At 36.3% G+C, this 23052-nt stretch overlaps 3 protein-coding genes across 3 annotated transcripts; all 3 read left to right on the forward strand.

Moving 5' to 3' along the window:
* The first annotated feature begins 4090 nt into the window (after window positions 1-4090).
* Window positions 4091-8441, forward strand: LOC139184138 (olfactory receptor 2L8-like). The gene has a single exon (XM_070793405.1). It carries the CDS (start codon window positions 4105-4107, stop codon window positions 5038-5040), a length of 936 nt encoding a protein of 311 aa, XP_070649506.1. The 5' UTR covers window positions 4091-4104; the 3' UTR covers window positions 5041-8441.
* Window positions 8442-9101: 660 nt separating this feature from the next.
* Window positions 9102-16056, forward strand: LOC109561054 (olfactory receptor 2L8-like). The gene has a single exon (XM_070793406.1). It carries the CDS (start codon window positions 12691-12693, stop codon window positions 13624-13626), a length of 936 nt encoding a protein of 311 aa, XP_070649507.1. The 5' UTR covers window positions 9102-12690; the 3' UTR covers window positions 13627-16056.
* A 3860-nt stretch (window positions 16057-19916) lies between these two features.
* Window positions 19917-22292, forward strand: LOC109561253 (olfactory receptor 2L3-like). The gene has a single exon (XM_019963637.2). It carries the CDS (start codon window positions 20947-20949, stop codon window positions 21880-21882), a length of 936 nt encoding a protein of 311 aa, XP_019819196.2. The 5' UTR covers window positions 19917-20946; the 3' UTR covers window positions 21883-22292.
* The last annotated feature ends 760 nt before the right edge of the window (window positions 22293-23052 follow it).

Consider the following 23052-nt stretch of genomic DNA (forward strand, 5'->3'; position numbering starts at 1 on the left):
GATTGAGGTCTAGGGGAAAACTACATAGAATTACATTTCTGTTTGACTATCTGTAGGAATTACATCAATTAAATAATGAGTCATAAATACTCATATAATCAAACACAGTATAATACTAAGCAGGTACTATTTATGATGTCAAGTAAAACATTTGAGAATGAGAATTACTATTCATTTATACTCAAAACTGATATCCAAAGATTCACCTAAACTCAGGAAACGATTTAATCTCTTGATAATTTCTTGAATCAATCCTGCTGCTTTAGAAAAGCTGTTTGATGACTGAGTTGTGATTTCATTTCCATCTGCCTTGTATGAACCCATAATAGGTATGGCCTCAAAGTATGCTAACAATAAGGGCAAACTCTGTTCCTAAAAAGATATAGTAGTCATATCATTGTAAAAAGTCTTAAAAGGTCAATAAAATTCTACAGGTTAATATCACACTGTCCTCTTTATAAGCAGATTCATCTTCCATATTAGAGAAATAATGGAAATATATTCAGAGTTGACTCTCAGTAAGTACTTATTCCATTGAATTAAACTAATAAAATTGATCCACTTTTGTGAGAAAAGTTTAATAAATAATACAGAAATATTTACTAAGGGATAGTTTATTGTTCTATTTTAAAAATACTGTGTATAATTGGGTTATGCTATGATCCAAGGTTTCTACTTCCTGAACACCAACCAACAATTTGTTTTCAGGTAGCTGGTTATTATTTAATAAGAATTTATAAAAAGCAAAATAAAAGTATCAGGTAAAAAATTAAACACATTTGGAGGTTTTTTCTTAAAGTTTTGGCTCCAAAATTTTTAAACACTGACTTAGTCATCTTCATTAACCTCTTTGCCAGTTGTATTCTCATTGTTATAAAGTTAACCACTCATAATCTTAAAGAATATCATACCTTGGGTAATTAAAGTCAGGAGCACAGACCTAAAGCAAATTGTCAAATAGGGTGGTTGCAGTGATACTCATGATTTCTGAGATTTAGAATGTTTGAATGTTAGAATGTTTGCCATACCTCATACTAACTTTAAGTTGGAAGTCCTTTGATTATTATTCTAGCGAGAGAAATCAAGTATTTTTAGTAGACATATGAGTTCAACATAAAATACCAAAAGAGTTGGATGTCTCGACTCATTGAAGTAAATGGCAGGACAAGTTACATGGCATGATATGACTGTCCAGTTAAGAATTCCATGAGGTTACTCAGGAATGAGAAAACCTCAGGCTTTCAGAGTTATATAGTTCAAAACAGTTGAATAAAAAAGTGTGTAAGAATTCTAATTTGTTTCCCACTCACTTAGGAAATGTGATTTTCGCCATCAATGTGTTTTTAACCACAACAAACTCTGTGTTGCCTCAATCTTTAAATGTACATGAGTTGCTGTGTACTAAGGTAGATATCGGGCTTCCCTGGTGGCTAAAATGGTGAAGAATCCACCTGCAATGCGGGAGACCTGGGTTCGATCCCTGGATTGGGAAGATCCCCTGAAGGAGGGCATGGCAACCCACTCCAGATTCTTGCCTGGAGAATCCCCACGGACAGAGGAGCCTGATGGACTACAGTCCATAGGATCACGAAGAATCAGACATGACTGAGCGACTAAGCACAGCACAAGGTAGATAGAACTCAAATTAAACCTTACCTAATTATCCACTTACATCGTACTCAGACATTAGCTCTGTCTTCTGCGTTGGCATGTCACCCCATAGGAGACTTAGTTATAGCACTTGTTTCACTCTTCTGTGATTAGTAGATAGAAATGATTTCATATCTAAGCTCACAGTTCATTGAAGGTATTGACTGTATCTGAATGCATTGCTGCCCCTTCTTCAACACCTAGTACAGAATGTGTAAAATATAGTGATTACTAAGTAAATGTAGAATGAAAAATAAGTGGCTGGTAAAAGTATTTCAAGAACTATTCTGTAACTCTTCTGAAATCATATGAATATGACTTTAGCAAAATGTGTGCTTCCTGATCATTTTCAACAAGATTACCTTCATAATTTATATTGTAGCAGAGTTGTCACTAAAGGAACAATAATAGTATTTATTAACTGACATTTTGTTACAAAAATCATCAGGATAAACACATTCAGAAATGAACCATCACCATTAAACCAAAGGAAGGCATTGTTTAAATTATGAAATTCCTGCTGCATTCATAGAGAACAGGATTTCCAGCTATTTTGATGTCTATGCTATATTACTGCACTTCTGAGAGAAAACAGCAAAGAATATGAAATTTCCCCATATACAGCAACTGTCTTATTCAGGAGCAGGAAATCCACTTTTCCGTAAGATGACATGGAAGGAATGAGCTTTAGTTCTCATCATCAATGCCAATCCAGTGAGGGATTTGTCATATATTCTACAGGAAAATGTTTACTACTAACTCCATGGGGTTTGTTCAACTTTCTGGTTAAATATTCATTGACTATATATTCTTCTATAGCTACTGTGCTGATTTTATTGAGATAGAGTAGATAAGTAAAACATAATCCTAGCACTTAAAACCTCAACATTTATGTTGGAGAAATATGTATACATGGAAAACTATAATAAACATATACAATAATAACTCATCTAAGCTTCATGACTACACTCTTGATGTTATTTGATTAACTTCCTTATTTTAAAGATCAGGAAAGTGAGGCACAGATAGTAAATGATGCAGCTAGGCTTGAATTTGGGTATCCTAGCCCTTGATACCCTGAGGTGTCTCAGTGGTAAGTATCCATCTGCCAGGGCAGGAGACGCAGGAAACGTGGGTTCGATCCCTGGGTCAGGAAGATCACTTGGAGGAAGACATGGTAAGCCATCCAGTATTTGTTCCTGAAAAATCCCATGGACAGAGGAGCCTGCAAGGCTACAGTCCTTTGCGGTCACAAAGAGTCAGAAGACTGAGTGACTGAGCACGTATGCAGCCTCTGACATATGCTCTTAGACTCCAAGCTACACTGTCTCTTAGTTATGATGATAAATAATTATATGTCTGATGTTATTAGGGACCGTAGGAATGTGGATAGGAAAATTTCTTCTTCTTCAGCTTTCAGTATACTGATAATTCTGAGCAGAAATAAAAGCGAAGGAGTTCAGCTGTGTGAATACATAAGTCCTGTGGAGAAACCATGAGAACGTATGTTTGACTGGAATGTGGGTTATCTGTTTTAAATTAATGGAATCTAAGATTTATAAGCTTTCTTGGACCCAAGTCATGGAAAATCTAAAATTCTAGACTGAAAATATAAGCTTTATTTGGTCAGAAATAGGGAATATTGATGGCTTCCTAGCAGGTAATAATGTAAGTCTAGGAATTTCTATTACTCCATCTATGATGGTATGCATACCTGCTAAGTTGCTCAGTCAAGTCTGACTCTTTGTGTACCCATGGACTATAGCCTGCCAGGCTCCTCTGTCCATGGGATTTCCCAAGCAAGATTACTGGAATGGGTTGCCATTTCCTATTCCCGGGAATCGTCCCAATCCAGGGATTGAACCTGTGTCTCTTGCATCTCCTGCATTCACAGGCAGATTCTTTACCACCTGTGCCTGTTTATGATGGCACTTACCATAGAAAGTAAATCAACGGGATATTTCATTAAAATTTGAAAAGCAATTGATTTGTGATTTTCAAAACTAAATTGAGTGAATTAAGTTGATATTTCTTTTGCCCAAATCTATAAGAGTTAATAATCAGGGTCCATGACTATCAGAAATAATATATACATTTTGAGGTTCAAATTTGTAGAAAGTAGATCCATTGCTATGATAAGTTTCTCCAAGAAAAAGCAAAGAGAGAGGAAAAAATAAAGAATAGAAAGAGGAAAACAAGATGAATCTTAGCGAGGTGAAGAGGAACTAAATTTGATCATTTTTTATAATCTTTATTTAACACACTTTTAGGCAATTGCTCAACAAAATGTAGTTAAATACTTCTGAGGAGTTAATAGCACATATTGTGAAAGTCCAAATGGGAGGAAAGATATAAAATTTTAGATCCACATATTGATATAAGACATGTACTGAGTGTTCATTGTTCTAATGCATTTGATTTGTTCCCCAGCCCTGTTATATTTCTTTTAGAGGCATGGTGGGTGGGAATGCATCATCAGTAACTGATTTCATCCTTGTGGGACTCTTTCCTGAGTTTCAGCATTCCATTGTTCTCAACTTCGTGGTCATTTTCATCTACATCCTTGCTTTCCTGGGAAACTTATTTCTCATTGTCTTGATTTGGGGGGACTCTCGGCTCCATACACCCATGTACATTCTCCTCAGTCAACTCTCCCTCATTGACTTGACATTAACTTCCACCATTGTTCCGAAGACAGCCTCTAACTTTTTCACAGGGAAAAAGACCATATCATGGATTGGCTGTGGAACACAGAGTTTCTTCTACTTGATGTTGGGAATGTCAGAATGCCTCATCTTGACTCTCATGGCTTATGACCGCTACGTGGCTGTCTGCATCCCGCTGCATTATCTCACCATCATGAGCCCCAGGTTCTGTCTGCACATGGTTGCTGGATGTTGGATTGGAGGCTCCATAAGTTCATTTATCCATACAGTCTACCCTATGCATTTTCCCATCTGTGGGTCAAGGGAGATCCACCATTTCTTCTGTGAGGTCCCAGTCCTCATTAAGCTTTCCTGTGAAGACACTTCAGTGTATCAGTTAGTGGTGGTGGTCACAAGCATTGTACTGCTTGTTATGCCTTTCAGTCTCATCATAGCTTCCTATACACTCATCTTCCTCACTGTCCTGCGTATGAACTCTGTCAAGGGCAGGAAAAAAGCCCTGGCCACCTGCTCTTCCCACCTAACTGTGGTAAGTCTCTTCTTCGGCCCAAACATATTCATCTACATGACTTTCACTTCCTCACATAGTCCAGAGCAGGACCAGGCTCTCTCTCTTTTCAGCAACATCCTCACTCCCATGCTGAACCCCCTTATCTACAGCCTGAGGAATAAGGAGGTGGTGGCAGCTCTCATGAAGTTGATGGGGAGATGTGGGGTATCTTAGTAGATAAGGAATACTTCTCAGTTGTGGAAAGAACATGCTTGTGACCATGGACTAAACTACAATTCAGAGTTTAAATCCCAAGGTGTTGCATGGTTCAGGAAACCAGGGTGATTGCGACCCTACGTAAATAAAACTTTTCACGTGTGATTTCCAGGTTTCTAATGGAGGTCCTTAATTTTTCACTGGGGCATTATCATGTAAGGAGAAATTTAAGAAAATTAGTTTACCTGTTAAGTTAAATAATATTTGAAATCTTTGAAGTTATTAGAAATTTCTTCTAATAAAATATAAATTCACTATGGACCTCAAGATGAACTAAAATTCCATGAGCTGGCTTACTATTAAAATTAACAGATAAGTTGAAATACAATCAATAAAAATTATTTTAAATGAACCAGGTTTAGGTGCATTCCAAAGTTTAATATTAAAATAAACTGGTATCTTTCATAATACAAGATGCTAAGGAAAGTGGCATTTTAAACTACAAGATGATGAGATAAAGTCATTTACATATGTATGAGGTGTTATGAGCTCATACCCTACTGTATAAATATCTTATTGCATAGTAGACTCATAATTAGTTATTAAAATCACATTAAATAAATGGATACAAATTCCATACTGTAATTTAAAGGGAGGAATAATACCTATAAGTAGTATACTGAACAATTGGGGAAATTATGAGATGTTGCCCTTCTGCTGTTTTCTCCCCAACATTTTTCCCTTCCCTTGAATGAAACCTCAGGAACTCTGCAGAGTTGATTTGCTTCCCCTTAGACAGTGAGAATTCCTTGTTCATTTGAAGCTACTCACTTCAGTAAATTTCCTTGAGATATGTTTCTATATCTCAAGAAAACAGCTTCTAGAACTAACACCCAAAAAAGATGTCCTTTTCTTCATAGGGGACTGGAATGCAAAAGTAAAAAGTCAAGAGATACTTGGAGTAACAGGCAAGTTTGGCTTTAGTGTACAAAATGAAGCAGGGCAAAGACTAACAAAGATTTTCCAAGAGAACACACTGGTCATAGCAAACATCCTCTTCCAACAACACAAAAGACGACTATACACATGGACATCACCAGATGATCAATACCAAAATCAGATTGATTATATTCTTTGTGACTGAAGATGGGGAGGCTCTATACAGTCAGGAAAAACAAGACCTGGAGCTGACTGGGGCTCTCATCATGAACACCATATTGCAAAATTCAGACTTAAATTAAAGAAAATAGGGAAAACCACTAGGCCATTCAGATATGACCTAAATCAAATCCCTTATGATTATGCTGTGGAAGTGACAAATACATTCAAGGGATTAGATCTGATAGACAGGGTGCCTGAAGAACTATGGGTGGAGGTTTGTGACATTGTAGAGGAGGCAATGATCAAGACCAGCCCCAAGGAAAGGAAACACAAAAGGCAAAGTGGTGGTCTGAGGAGGGCTTCCAAACAGCTGGGAAAAGACAAGAAGCTAATGCAAAGGAGAAGAGGAAAGATATACCCATCTTTGGAATGAAACCATTCTAGGGAATATCACCAGCCTGATTATCTTTTCATTCTTAAAATGGAGAATAAAATTAAATATAATGTCATATTTCATATTCACTAACAGTTAGTGAATATGTTTTCATTAAACTTATAAAGATAACAAACTTTTTCTTTTAGTATTCAGATATTTAATATTTTAGGCTTTGTGATCTATAGTGTCTCTGCCACAACTAATCAACTCTGAAAGTATAGAAGCAACTGTAGCTAATATGGAAATTAATAAGAATGAACATATTCTAGTAAACCTTCCTGATGGACACTGAAATGTGAATTTCACACAATTTTCTGAGCCCCTGGGCCATACAAATATATGCAGCAGGGAAGTTTTGGTGGTAGTTCACTGACCTAAATACAGATGATATAAAGAGGAATTAGTGTTATCTTTGTCCTCAAACAGCTGTATTATAACATGAAAGTGTAAGCACACATGCAAAGGAGAAATTCAATATAACAAGGCAGAAATTTTGATAAAAAATCCAGAGTAGTGTATGGTATGTTTGTTCATACCACTTGTACAAATTAAACATTTATTAATTTATACATTTGTATGCAAAGAGTTGATACTGCCAAAATACTACATATTAATTTATAATTGCATTTTCATTGGTGAAACATAAAATTATGCAATTATTTCCAACCCTTTTTTTAACTAAGGTACCTTACTTTTCCAACTTTTTCTGAATATGTTTGCCTGATTTTTTACTTCCTTGACATTTCTAGTTGTTTTTAAAGAACTGAAGTGCATATTTTAAAACAATCTGGTTTTCATGATAATTATTTTGCAAATTATTTTTGAGTCTTTGTGGGCAAATATTCAGTCATAGTCAGTCAGATTGCTTTTAGAGACAGGAAACATTAAGTCTTTAGATACTATGTTTCCCTCTAGATATGCAAAAGATACCCTCAAAACCAGGTAATAATTAACCAAGACAGACTTCACATTGACTTTCTGAGAAACTTTACAAGGACTACATTAATTTTGTTCATTCAAATGGGTTATATAAAACACAGCCTAGTGAGGCAGCTTTACTATGCCCATGTTCACAGACAACATTACTAAAACTCAGAAATTTAAGTTACTTGAACAAAATTTACAGTTAAAAAATTGGAGGGATGACCATTAATTTAGGTCCTTCTGATCTCAGTTGATTTTATTTACCATATGTTAGTATGTTAAAATGAAGCTATATTATCAAACTGCTATACAATTAACTTCTTTATAAGTCATACTGGCTAAAAGAATCATATAAAAGTTGGGGGAAGTTTCTTGGGGGGGGTGAGGTAAATGTAGAAATACTGAATATTGAGTATCCTTCTATTTTTGAAATTTATCATAGGACAGACTACATGTCCCTGATGGAAATTCATCATTTGCCTTGTGGTTTATCATGTGAAAATATTTTAAAACATCTGAATATTTTTCCATAGTGAGAAATATTTTTGTACATTTTAATGTTTGCCAATTAATTTCTAAGTTTTCCTATTACAATCTGGAATCAAAATTAATTAAAGTCTGGGGACTGTGTTCCCCTAGGTTATTCACTACCAAGGTCTCCAGACCCTTGATGGGAAATTAGTAAGCCTTCTATCTAGATCTTTGCTGATATACCAACCAGTATTTAATATACATAGTATCATAGAATCATAGCCACTGGTCTCATTTTCAAAATGCATGACTTGCCATCAACATCAAGTCAGTTGCATTCACTTTTCTATGCAAAATAAAGGGCTAATGCCGCATAATGAGAAGTGTACCTGATCACAGAAATAATCCGGAAGTTATCAGCAATTCCAAGAGGCAGAGGAGATTGGAGATAAATAGAATTTAAGGTAGATATGAAACCAGGAAAAATAAGGAGTTTTGAACCTTGCCTGGTAATGGAAATTCTGTAGAGAATCTATATGATTATCATTAAGTCCTCAAATGTCAGACTTTGGTGATTGTATTTGTCAAAGGAAAATAAAAATCTGACTGTAGGCTTCCCAGGATTGAGGTCTAGGGGAAAGCTACATAGAATTACATTTCTGTTTGACTATCTGTAGGAATTACATCAATTAAATAATGAGTCATAAATACTCATATAATCAAACAGCATAATACTAAGCAGGTACCATTTATGATGTCAAGTAAAACATTTGAGAATGAGAATTACTATTCATTTAGACTCAAAACTGATATCCAAAGATGCACCTAAACTCAGGAAACGATTTAATCTCTTGATAATTTCTTGAATTAATCCTGTTGCTTTAGAAAAGCTGTTTGATGACTGAGTTGTGATTTCATTTCCATCTGCCTTGTATGAACCCATAATAGGTATGGCCTCAAAGTATGCTAACAATAAGGGCAAACTCTGTTCCTAAAATGATATAGTAGTCATATCATTGTAAAAAGTCTTAAAAGGTCAATAAAATTCTTCAGGTTAATATCATACTGTCCTCTTTATAAGCAGATTCATCTTCCATATTAGAGAAATAATGGAAATATATTCAGAGTTGACTCTCAGTAAGTACTTATTCCATTGAATTAAACTAATAAAATTGATCCACTTTTGTGAGAAAAATTTAATAAATAATACAGAAATATTTACTAAGGGATAGTTTATTGTTCTATTTAAAAAATACTGTGTTATTTGGTTATATTATGATCCAAGGTTTCTACTTCCTAAACACCAACCAAAAATTTGTTTTCAGGTTGTTGGTTATTATTTAATACGAATTTATGAAAAGCGAAGTAAAAGTATCAAGTAAAAAATTAAACACATGTGGATGTTTTTTCTTAAAGTTTTGGCTCCAAAATTTTTAAACACTGACTTGGTCATCTTCATTAACCTCTTTGCCAGTTGTATTCTCATTGTTATAAAGTTAACCACTCATAATCTTAAAGAATATCATACCTTGGATAATTAAAGTCAGGAGCACAGACCTAAAGCAAATTGTCAAATAGGGTTGATACAGTGATACTGATGATTTCTGAGATTTAGAATGTTTGAATGTTAGAATGTTTGCCATACCTCATACTCACTTTAAGTTGAAAGTCCTTTGATTATTATTCTAGCGAGAGAAATCAAGTATTTTTAGTAGACATATGAGTTCAACATAAAATACCAAAAGAGTTGGATGTCTCGACTCATTGAAGTAAATGGCAGGACAAGTTACGTGGCATGATATGACTGTATGGTTAAGAATTCCATGAGGTTACTCAGGAATGAGAAAACCTCAGGCTTTCAGAGTTATATAGTTCAAAACAGTTGAATAAAAAAGTGTGTAAGAATTCTAATTTGTTTCCCACTCACCTAGGAAATGTGATTTTCGCCATCAATGTGTTTTTAACCACAACAAACTCTGTGTTGCCTCAATCTTTAAATGTACATGAGTTGCTGTGTACTAAGGTAGATATCGGGCTTCCCTGGTGGCTCAGATGGTGAAGAATCCACCTGCAATGCGGGAGACCTGGGTTCGATCCCTGGATTGGGAAGATCCCCTGAAGGAGGGCATGGCAACCCACTCCAGATTCTTGCCTGGAGAATCCCCACGGACAGAGGAGCCTGATGGACTACAGTCCATAGGATCACGAAGAATCAGACATGACTGAGCGACTAAGCACAGCACAAGGTAGATAGAACTCAAATTAAACCTTACCTAATTATCCACTTACATCGTACTCAGACATTAGCTCTGTCTTCTGCGTTGGCATGTCACCCCATAGGAGACTTAGTTATAGCACTTGTTTCACTCTTCTGTGATTAGTGATAGAAATGATTTCATATCTAAGCTCACAGTTCATTGAAGGTATTGAATGTATTGACTGTATCTGAATGCATTGCTGCCCCTTCTTCAACACCTAGTACAGAATGTGTAAAATATAGTGATTACTAAGTAAATGTAGAATGAAAAATAAGTGGCTGGTAAAAGTATTTCAAGAACTATTCTGTAACTCTTCTGAAATCATATGAATATGACTTTAGCAAAATGTGTGCTTCCTGATCATTTTCAACAAGATTACCTTCATAATTTATATTGTAGCAGAGTTGTCACTAAAGGAACAATAATAGTATTTATTAACTGACATTTTGTTACAAAAATCATCAGGATAAACACATTCAGAAATGAACCATCACCATTAAACCAAAGGAGGACATTGTTTAAATTATGAAATTCCTGCTGCATTCATAGAGAACAGGATTTCCAGCTATTTTGATGTCTATGCTATATTACTGCACTTCTGAGAGAAAACAGCAAAGAATATGAAATTTCCCCATATACAGCAACTGTCTTATTCAGGAGCAGGAAATCCACTTTTCCGTAAGATGACATGTAAGGAACAAGCTTTAGTTCTCATTGTCAATGCCAATCCAGTGAGGGATTTGTCATATATTCTACATGAAAATGTTACTACTAACTCCATGGGGTTTGTTCAACTTTCTGGTTAAATATTCATTGACTATATATTCTTCTATAGCTACTGTGCTGATTTTATTGAGATAGAGTAGATAAGTAAAACATAATCCTAGCACTTAAAACCTTAACATTTATGTTGGAGAAATATGTATACATGGAAAACTATAATAAACATATACAATAATAACTCATCTAAGCTTCATGACTACACTCTTGATGTTATTTGATTAACTTCCTTATTTTAAAGATCAGGAAAGTGAGGCACAGATAGTAAATGATGCAGCTAGGCTTGAATTTGGGTATCCTAGCCCTTGATACCCTGAGGTGTCTCAGTGGTAAGTATCCATCTGCCAGGGCAGGAGACGCAGGAAACGTGGGTTCGATCCCTGGGTCAAGAAGATCACTTGGAGGAAGACATGGCAAGCCATCCAGTATTTGTTCCTGAAAAATCCCATGGACAGAGGAGCCTGGAGGGCTACAGTCCTTTGCAGTCACAAAGAGTCAGAAGACTGAGTGACTGAACACGTATGCAGCCTCTGACATATGCTCTTAGACTCCAAGCTACACTGTCTCTTAGTTATGATGATAAATAATTATATGTCTGATGTTATTAGGGACCGTAGGAATGTGGATAGGAAAATTTCTTCTTCTTCAGCTTTCAGTATACTGATAATTCTGAGCAGAAATAAAAGCAAAGGAATTCAGCTGTGTGAATACATAAGTCCTGTGGAGAAACCATGAGAACATATGTTTGACTGGAATTTGGGTTATCTGTTTTAAATTAATGGAATCTAAGATTTATAAGCTTTCTTGGACCCAAGTCATGGAAAATCTAAAATTCTAGACTGAAAATATAAGCTTTATTTGGTCAGAAATAAGGAATATTGATGGCCTCATGGCAGATAATTATGTAAGTTTAGGAATTGCTATTACTCCATCTATGATGGTATACATACCTACTCAGTTGCTCAGTCAAGTCCAACTCTTTCTGACCCCATAGACCCTGCTGGCTCCTCTGTCCATGGGATTTCTCAAGCAAGATTACTGGAATGGGTTGCTATTTCCTATTCCCGGGAATCATTCCAATCCAGGGATTGGACCCGTGTCTCTTGCATCTCCTGCATTGGCAGGCAGATTCTTTACCACCTGTGCCACTTGGGAAGCCTGTTTATGATGGCACTTACCATAAAAAGTAAATCAATGGGATATTTCATTAAAATTTGAAAAGCAATTGATTTGTGATATTCAAAACTGAATTGAGTGAATTAAGTTGATATTTCTTTTGCCCAAATCTATAAGAGTTAATAATCAGGGTCCATACTATCAGAAATAATATATACATTTTGAGGTTCAAATTTGTAGAAAGTAGATCCTTTGCTATAATAAGTTTCTCCAAGAAAAAGCAAAGAGAGAGGAAAAAATAAAGAATAGAAAGAGGAAAACAAGATGAATTTAAGCGAGGTGAAGAGGAACTAAATTTGATCATTTTTTATAATATTCTTTATTTAACACACTTTTAGGCAATTGCTCAACAAAATGTAGTTAAATACTTCTGAGGAGTTAATAGCACATATTGTGAAAGTCCAAATGGGAGGAAAGATATAAAATTTTAGATCCACATATTGATATAAGACATATACTGAGTGTTCATTATTCTAATGCATTTGATTTGTTCCCCAGCCCTGTTATATTTCTTTTAGAGGCATGGTGGGTGGGAATGCGTCATCAGTAACTGATTTCATCCTTGTGGGACTCTTTCCTGAGTTTCAGCATTCCATTGTTCTCAACTTCGTGGTCATTTTCATCTACATCCTTGCTTTCCTGGGAAACTTACTTCTCATTGTCTTGATTTGGGGGGACTCTCGGCTCCATACACCCATGTACATTCTCCTCAGTCAACTCTCCCTCATTGACTTGACATTAACTTCTACCATTGTTCCGAAGACAGCCTCTAACTTTTTCACAGGGAAAAGGACCATATCATGGATTGGCTGTGGAACACAGAGTTTCTTCTACTTGATGTTGGGAATGTCAGAATGCCTCATCTTGACTCTCATGGCTTATGACCGCTACGTGGCTGTCTGCATCCCGCTGCGTTATCTCACCATCATGAGCCCCAGGTTCTGTCTGCACATGGTTGCTGGATGTTGGATTGGAGGCTCCATAGGTTCATTTATCCATACAGTCTACCCTATGCATTTTCCCATCTGTGGGTCAAGGGAGATCCACCATTTCTTCTGTGAGGTCCCAGTCCTCATTAAGCTTTCCTGTGAAGACACTTCAGTGTATCAGTTAGTGGTGGTGGTCACAAGCATTGTACTGCTTGTTATGCCTTTCAGTCTCATCATAGCTTCCTATACACTCATCTTCCTCACTGTCCTGCGTATGAACTCTGTCAAGGGCAGGAAAAAAGCCCTGGCCACCTGCTCTTCCCACCTAACTGTGGTAAGTCTCTTCTTCGGCCCAAACATATTCATCTACATGACTTTCACTTCCTCACATAGTCCAGAGCAGGACCAGGCTCTCTCTCTTTTCAGCAACATCCTCACTCCCATGCTGAACCCCCTTATCTACAGCCTGAGGAATAAGGAGGTGGTGGCAGCTCTCATGAAGTTGGTGGGGAGATGTGGGGTATCTTAGTAGATAAGGAATACTTCTCAGCTGTGAAAAGAACATGCTTGTGACCATGGACTAAACTACAGTTCAGAATTTAAATCCCAAGGTGTTGCGTGGTTCAGGAAACCAGGGTGATTGCGACCCTATGTAAATAAAACTTTCCATGTGTGATTTCCAGGTTTCTAATGGAGGTCCTTAATTTTTCACTGGGGCATTATCATGTAAGGAGAAATTTAAGAAAATTAGTTTACCTGTTAAGTTAAATATTATTTGAAATCTTTGAAGTTATTAGAAAATTTTTCTAATAAAATATAAATTCACTATGGACCTCAAGATGAACTAAAATTCCATGAGTTGGCTTACTATTAAAATTAGCAGATAAGTTGAAATACAATCAATAAAAATTATTTTAAATGAACCAGGTTTAGGTGCATTCCAAAGTTTAATATTAAAATAAACTGGTATCTTTCATAATACAAGATGCTAAGGAAAGTGGCATTTTAAACTACAAGATGATGAGATAAAGTCATTTACATATGTTAGGTGTTATAAGGTCATACCCTACTGTATAAATATCTTATTGCATAGTTGACTCATAATTAGTTATTAAAATCACATTAAATAAATGGATACAAATTCCATACTGTAATTTAAAGGGAGGAATAATACCTATAAGTAATGTACTGAACAATTGGGGAAATTATGAGATGTTGCCCTTCTGCTGTTTTCTCCCCAACATTTTTCCCTTCCCTTGAATGAAACCTCAGGAACTCTGCAGAGTTGATTTGCTTCCCCTTAGACAGTGAGAATTCCTTGTTCATTTGAAGCTACTCACTTTAGTAAATTTCCTTGAGATATGTTTCTATATCTCAAGAAAACAGCTTCTAGAACTAACACCCAAAAAAGATGTCCTTTTCTTCATAGGGGACTGGAATGCAAAAGTAAAAAGTCAAGAGATACTTGGAGTAACAGGCAAGTTTGGCTTTAGTGTACAAAATGAAGCAGGGCAAAGACTAACAAAGATTTTCCAAGAGAACACACTGGTCATAGCAAACATCCTCTTCCAACAACACAAAAGACGACTATACACATGGACATCACCAGATGATCAATACCAAAATCAGATTGATTATATTCTTTGTGACTGAAGATGGAGAGGCTCTATACAGTCAGGAAAAACAAGACCTGGAGCTGACTGGGGCTCTCATCATGAACACCATATTGCAAAATTCAGACTTAAATTAAAGAAAATAGGGAAAACCACTAGGCCATTCAGATATGACCTAAATCAAATCCCTTATGATTATGCTGTGGAAGTGACAAATACATTCAAGGGATTAGATCTGATAGACAGGGTGCCTGAAGAACTATGGGTGGAGGTTTGTGACATTGTAGAGGAGGCAGTGATCAAGACCACCCCCAAGGAAAGGAAACACAAAAGGCAAAGTGGTGGTCTGAGGAGGGCTTCCAAACAGCTGGGAAAAGACAAGAAGCTAATGCAAAGGAGAAGAGGAAAGATATACCCATCTTTGGAATGAAACCATTCTAGGGAATATCACCAGCCTGATTATCTTTTCATTCTTAAAATGGAGAATAAAATTAAATATAATGTCATATTTCATATTCACTAACAGTTAGTGAATATGTTTTCATTAAACTTATAAAGATAACAAACTTTTTCTTTTAGTATTCAGATATTTAATATTTTAGGCTTTGTGATCTATAGTGTCTCTGCCACAACTAATCAACTCTGAAAGTATAGAAGCAACTGTAGCTAATATGGAAATTAATAAGAATGAACATATTCTAGTAAACCTTCCTGATGGACACTGAAATGTGAATTTCACACAATTTTCTGAGCCCCTGGGCCATACAAATATATGCAGCAGGGCAGTTTTGGTGGTAGTTCGCTGGCTCTAAATACAGATGATATAAAGAGGAATTAGTGTTATCTTTGTCCTCAAACAGCTGTATTATAACATGAAAGTGTAAGCACACATGCAAAGGAGAAATTCAATATACCAAGGCAGAAATTTTGATAAAAAACCCAGAGTAGTGTATGGTATGTTTGTTCATACCACTTGTACAAATTAAACATTTATTAATTTATACATTTATATGAAGGAGATCCAACCAGTCCATTCTGAAGGAAATCAGCCCTGGAATTTCTTTGGAGGGAATGATGCTGAAACTCCAGTACTTTGGCCACCTCATGCAAAGAGCTGACTCATTGGAAAAGACTCTGACGCTGGGAGGGATTGGGGTCAGGAGGAGAAGGGGACGACAGAGGATGAGATGGCTGGATGGCATCACTGACTTGATGGACGTGAGTCTGAGTGAACTCCAGGAGTTTATGATGGACAGGGAGGCCTGGCGTGCTGCGATTCATGGGGTCGCAAAGAGTCGGACACGACTGAGCGACTGAACTGAACTGATGCAAAGAGTTGATATTGCCAAAATACTACATATTAATTTATAATTGCTTTTTCATTGATGAAACATAAAATTATGCAATTATTTCCAACCCTTTTTTTAACTAAGGTACCTTACTTTTCCAACTTTTTCTGAATATATTTGCCTGATTTTTTATTTCCTTTGACAATTCTAGTTGTTTTTAAAGAACTGAAGTGCATATTTTAAAACAATCTGGTTTTCATGATAATTATTTTGCAAATTATTTTTGAGTCTTTGTGGGCAAATATTCAGTCATAGTCAGTCAGATTGCTTTTAGAGACAGGAAACATTAAGTCTTTAGATACTGTGTTTCCTTCTAGATATGCAAAAGATACCCTCAAAACCAGGTAATAATTAACCAAGACAGACTTCACATTGACTTTCTGAGAAACTTTACAAGGACTCCATTAATTTTGTTCATTCAAATAGGTTATATAAAACACAGCCTAGTGAGGCAGCTTTACTATGCCCATGTTCACAGACAACATTACTAAAACTCAGAAATTTAAGTTACTTGAACAAAATTTACAGTTAAAAAATTGGAGGGATGACCATTAATTTAGGTCCTTCTGATCTCAGTTGATTTTATTTACCATATGTTAGTATGTTAAAATGAAGCTATATTATCAAACTGCTATATAATTAACTTCTTTATAAGTCATACTGGCTAAAAGAATCATATAAAAGTTGGGGGAAGTTTCTTGGGGGGTGAGGTAAATGTAGAAATACTGAATATTGAATATCCTATTTTTGAAATTTATCATAGGGCAGACTACATGTCCCTGATGGAAATTCATCATTTGCCTTGTGGTTTATCATGTGAAAATATTTTAAAACATCTGAATATTTTTCCATGGTGAGAAATATTTTTGTACATTTTAATGTTTGCCAATTAATTTCTAAGTTTTCCTATTACAATCTGGAATCAAAATTAATTAAAGTCTGGGGACTGTGTTCCCCTAGGTTATTCACTACCAAGGTCTCCAGACCCTTGATGGGAAATTAGTAAGCCTTCTATCTAGATCTTTGCTGATATACCAACCAGTATTTAATATACATAGTATCATAGAATCATAGCCACTGGTCTCATTTTCAAATGCATGACTTGCCATCAACATCAAGTCAGTTGCATTCACTTTTCTATGCAAAATAAAGGGCTAATGCCGCATAATGAGAAGGTGTACCTGATCACAGAAATAATCCGGAAGTTATCAGCAATTCCAAGAGGCAGAGGAGATTGGAGATAAATAGAATTTAAGGTAGATATGAAACCAGGAAAAATAAGGAGTTTTGAAACTTGCCTAGTAATGGAAATTCTGTAGAGAATCTATATGATTATCATTAAGTCCTCAAATGTCAGACTTTGGTGATTGTATTTGTCAAAGGAAAATAAAAATCTGACTGTATATACTAACGCATATATATGGAATTTAGAAAGATGGTAACAATAACCTGGTGTACGAGACAGCAAAAGAGACACTGATGTATAGAACAGTCTTATGCACTCTGTGGGAGAGGGGAGGGAAGATTTGGGAGAGTGACATTGAAACATGTAGAATATCATGTAAGAAACGAGTTGCCAGTCCAGGTTCGATGAGCGATACTGGATGCTTGGGGCTGGTGCACTGGGACGACCCAGAGGGATGGTGTGGGGAGGGAGGAGGGAAGAGGGTTCAGGATGGGGAACACATGTATGCCTGTGGCGGATTCATTTTTGATATTTGGCAAAACTAATACAATTATGTAAAGTTTAAAAATAAAATAAAATTAAAAAAAAAAAATCTGACTGTAGGCTTCCCAGGATTGAGGTCTAGGGGAAAGCTACATAGAATTATATTTCTGTTTGACTATCTGTAGGAATTACATCAATTAAATAATGAGTCATAAATACTCATATAATCAAACACAGCATAATACTAAGTAGGTACCATTTATGATGTCAAGTAAAACATTTGAGAATGAGAATTGCTATTCATTTAGACTCAAAACTGATATCCAAAGATACACCTAAACTCAGGAAACGATTTAATCTCTTGATAATTTCTTGAATCAATCCTGCTGCTTTAGAAAAGCTGTTTGATGACTGAGTTGTGATTTCATTTCCATCTGCCTTGTATGGAACCCATAATAGATATGGCCTCAAAGTATGCTAACAATAAGGGCAAACTCTGTTCCTAAAATGATATAGTAGTCATATCATTGTAAAAAGTCTTAAAAGGTCAATAAAATTCTTCAGGTTAATATCACACTGTCCTCTTTATAAGTAGATATATCTTCCATATTAGAGAACTAATGGAAGTATATTCAGAGTTGATCTCTGTAAGTAATCATTCCATTGAATTAAGGTAATAAAATTGATTCACTTTTGTGAGAAAAATTTAATAAATAATACAGAAATATTTACTAAGGGATAGTTGATTGTTCTATTTAAAAAATACTGTGTGTTATTTGGTTATGCTATGATCCAAGGTTTCTACTTCCTAAACACCAGCCAACAATTTGTTTTCAGGTAGTTGGTTATTATTTAATAAGTATTTATAAAAAGCTAAGTAAAAGTATCAAGTAAAAAATTAAACACATATAGATGCTTTTTCTTAAAGTTTTGGCTCCAAAATTTTTAAACACTGACTTGGTCATCTTCATTAACCTCTTTGCCAGTTGTATGCTCATTGTTATAAAGTTAACCACTCATAATCTTAAAGAATATCATACCTTGGGTAATTCAAGAACTATTCTGTAACTCTTCTGAAATCATATGAATATGACTTTAGCAAAATGTGTGCTTCCTGATCATTTTTAACAAGATTACCTTCATAATTTATATTTTAGCAGAGTTGTCACTAAAGGAACAATAATAGTATTTATTAACTGACATTTTGTTACAAAAATCATCAGGATAAACACATTCAGAAATGAACCATCACCATTAAACCAAAGGAGGGTATTGTTTAAATTATGAAATTCCTGCTGCATTCATAGAGAACAGGATTTCCAGCTATTTTGATGTCTATGCTATATTACTGCACTTCTGAGAGAAAACAACACAGAATATGAAATTTCCCCATATACAGCAACTGTCTTATTCAGGAGCAGGAAATCCACTTTTCCATAAGATGACATGGAGGGAAAGAGCTTTGTCTCTCATCATCAATGCCAATCCAGTGAGAGATTTGTCATATATTCTACATGGAAATGTGGACTGCTGAATTCCATGGGGTTTGTTCAACCTTCTGGTTAAACATTCATTGACTATATACTCTTCTATAGCTATTGTGCTGATTTTATTGAGATATAGATTGGTAAAACATAATCCTAGCACTTAAAACCTTAACTTTTATGTGAGGAGAAATATGTATACGTGGAAAACTATAATAAACATATATAATAATAATAACTCATCTAACCCTGACTACCCTCTTGGAGTCATTTGATTAACTTCCTTATTTTAAAGATGAGGAAAGTGAGACATAGATAGTAAATGATGCAGCTAGGCTTGAATTTGGGTATCCTAGCCCCTGATACTCTGAGGTGTCCCAGTGGTAAAGTATCTGTCTGCCAGGGCAGAGATGCAGGAGACATGGGTTCAGTCCCTTGGAGGGAAGATCCCTTGGAGGAGGACATGGCAAGCCACTCCAGTCTTCGTTCCTGAAAAATCCAATGGACAGAGGAACCTGGAGGGCTACAGTCCATTGAGGTCACAAAGAGTCAGACACAACTGAGTAACTGAGCACACATGCAGCCCCTGATATATGCCCTTAGACACCAATCTACACTGTCTCTTAGCTCTGGTGATAAATAATTATATGTGTGATATGATAAGGGACTGTAGAAATGTGGATAGGAAAATTTCTTCTTCTTCAGCTTTAAGTATACTGATAATTCTGAGCAGAAATAAAAGCAAAGTTTCAGCTGTGTGGAGAAACCATGAGAATGTACATTTGACTGGAATTTGGGTTATCTGCTTTAAAATTAATGGAATCTAAGGTTTAAAAAGTATCTTGGACCAAGTAAAGGAAAATCTAAAATTCTAGACTGAAAATATAAGCTTTATTTGGTAAAAAAAAAAAAAAAAAAAGAGAATATTGATGGCCTCCTGACAGATAATTATGTAAGTTTAGGAATTGCTATTACTCCATCTATGATGGTATATATACCTACTTGTTGCTCAGTCAAGTCCAACTCTTTGTGACCCCATAGACCCTGCTGGCTCCTCTGTACATGGGATTTCCCAAGCAAGATTACTGGAATGGGTTGCCATTTCCTATTCCTGGGAATCATCCCAATCCAGGTATTGAACCCATGTCTTTTGCATCTCCTGCATTGGCAGGCAGATTCTTTACCACCTGTGCCACTTGGGAAGCCTGTTTATGATGGCACTTAGCCATAAGGAGTAAATCAATGGGATATTTCATTAAAAATTTGAAAAGCAATTGATTTATGATTTTCAAAACTAATTGAGTGAATTAAGTTGATATTTCTTTTGCCCAAATCTACAAGAGTTAATAATCAGGGTCCATGACTATCAGAAATAACATATACATTTTGAGGTTCAAATTTGCAGAAAGTAGATGCATTGTTACGATAAGATTCTCCAAGTGAAAACAAATAGAGAGAAAAAAGAAAGAGGAAAACAAGATGAATCCAAGTGAGGCAAAGAGGGACTAAAGTTAATCATTTAATATTCTTTATTTAACACGCTTTTAGGCAATTGCTCAATAATATGTAGTTAAATATCTCTGATGAGTTGATGGCACATATTGTGAGAGTCCAATATTGGGAAGAAAGATATAAAATTTTAGATCCACATATTGATATAAGACATGTACTGAGTGTTCATTGTTCTAATCCATTTGATTTGTTCCCCAGCCCTGTTATATTTCTTTTAGAGGCATGGTGGGTGGGAATGCGTCATCAGTAACTGATTTCATCCTTGTGGGACTCTTTCCTGAGTTTCAGCATTCCATTGTTCTCAACTTCGTGGTCATTTTCATCTACATCCTTGCTTTCCTGGGAAACTTACTTCTCATTGTCTTGATTTGGGGGGACTCTCAGCTCCATACACCCATGTACATTCTCCTCAGTCAACTCTCCCTCATTGACTTGACATTAACTTCTACCATTGTTCCGAAGACAGCCTCTAACTTTTTCACAGGGAAAAGGACCATATCATGGATTGGCTGTGGAACACAGAGTTTCTTCTTCCTGATGTTGGGAATGTCAGAATGCCTCATCTTGACTCTCATGGCTTATGACCGCTACGTGGCTGTCTGCATCCCGCTGCGTTATCCCACCATCATGAGCCCCAGGTTCTGTCTGCACATGGTTGCTGGATGTTGGATTGGAGGCTCCATAGGTTCATTTATCCATACAGTCTACCCTATGCATTTTCCCATCTGTGGGTCAAGGGAGATCCACCATTTCTTCTGTGAGGTCCCAGTCCTCATTAAGCTTTCCTGTGAAGACACTTCAGTGTATCAGTTAGTGGTGGTGGTCACAAGCATTGTACTGCTTGTTATGCCTTTCAGTCTCATCATAGCTTCCTATACACTCATCTTCCTCACTGTCCTGCGTATGAACTCTGTCAAGGGCAGGAAAAAAGCCCTGGCCACCTGCTCTTCCCACCTGACTGTGGTAAGTCTCTTCTTCGGCCCAAACATATTCATCTACATGACTTTCACTTCCTCACATAGTCCAGAGCAGGACCAGGCTCTCTCTCTTTTCAGCAACATCCTCACTCCCATGCTGAACCCCCTTATCTACAGCCTGAGGAATAAGGAGGTGGTGGCAGCTCTCATGAAGTTGGTGGGGAGATGTGGGGTATCTTAGTAGATAAGGAATACTTCTCAGTTGTGGAAAGAACATGCTTGTGACCATGGACTAAACTACAATTCAGAGTTTAAATCCCAAGGTGTTGCGTGGTTCAGGAAACCAGGGTGATTGCGACCCTACGTAAATAAAACTTTTCATGTTTGATTTCCAGGTTTCTAATGGAGGTCCTTAATTTTTCACTGGGGCATTATCATGTAAGGAGAAATTTAAGAAAATTAGTTTACATGTTAAATTAAATATTATTTGAAATCTATGAAGTTATTAGAAATTTTCTCTAATAAAATATAAATTCACTATGGGCCTCAAGATGAACTAAAATTCCATGAGTTGGCTTACTATTAAAATTAGCAAGAAAAGTTAAAATACAATAAATAAAAATTATTTTAAATGAACCAGGTTTAGGTGAATTCCAAAGTTTAATATTAAAATAAATTGGTATCTTTTATAATACAAGATGCTAGGAAAGGTGCATTTTAAACTATGAGATAATGAGATAAAGTCATTTAAATATGTATTAGGTGTTATAAGCTCATACCCTACTGTGAAAGTGAAAGTGAGATCACTCAGTCGTGTCCGACTCTTTGTGACCCCATGGACTGTAGCCTACCAGGCTCCTCAGTCCATGGAATTTTCCAGGCAACAGTACTGGAGTGGGTTGCCATTTCCTTCTCCAAGGGATCTTCCTGGTGAAGGAAGGATCAAACCTGGGTCTCCCGCATTGCAGACAGATGCCTTACCATCTGAGCCACCAGGGAAGACCCTTATTGCATAGTTGACTCATAATTAGTTACTAAAATCACCATAACTAAATGAATACAAATTCCATGCTGTAATTTAAAAAAGAATAACACCTATATGTAGTATACTGAACAATTGGGGAAATTATGAGATGCTGCCCTTCTGCTGTTCTCTCCCTAACATTTTTCCCTTCTCTTGAATGAAACCTCAGGAACTCTCCAGAGTTGATTTGCTTCCCCTTAGACAGTGAGCAGTCGGACACGACTGAGCGACTTCACTTTCACTTTTCACTTTCACACATTGGAGAAGGAAATGGCAACCACTCCAGTGTTCTTGCCTGGAGAATCCCAGGGAAGGGGGAGCCTGGTGGGCTGCCGTCTATGGAGTCACACAGAGTCAGACACGACTGAAGTGACTTAGCAGCAGTAG

This window comes from Bos indicus, chromosome 7 (genome assembly GCF_029378745.1).
Source record: "Bos indicus isolate NIAB-ARS_2022 breed Sahiwal x Tharparkar chromosome 7, NIAB-ARS_B.indTharparkar_mat_pri_1.0, whole genome shotgun sequence".
NCBI classification, from domain to species: Eukaryota; Metazoa; Chordata; class Mammalia; order Artiodactyla; family Bovidae; genus Bos; species Bos indicus.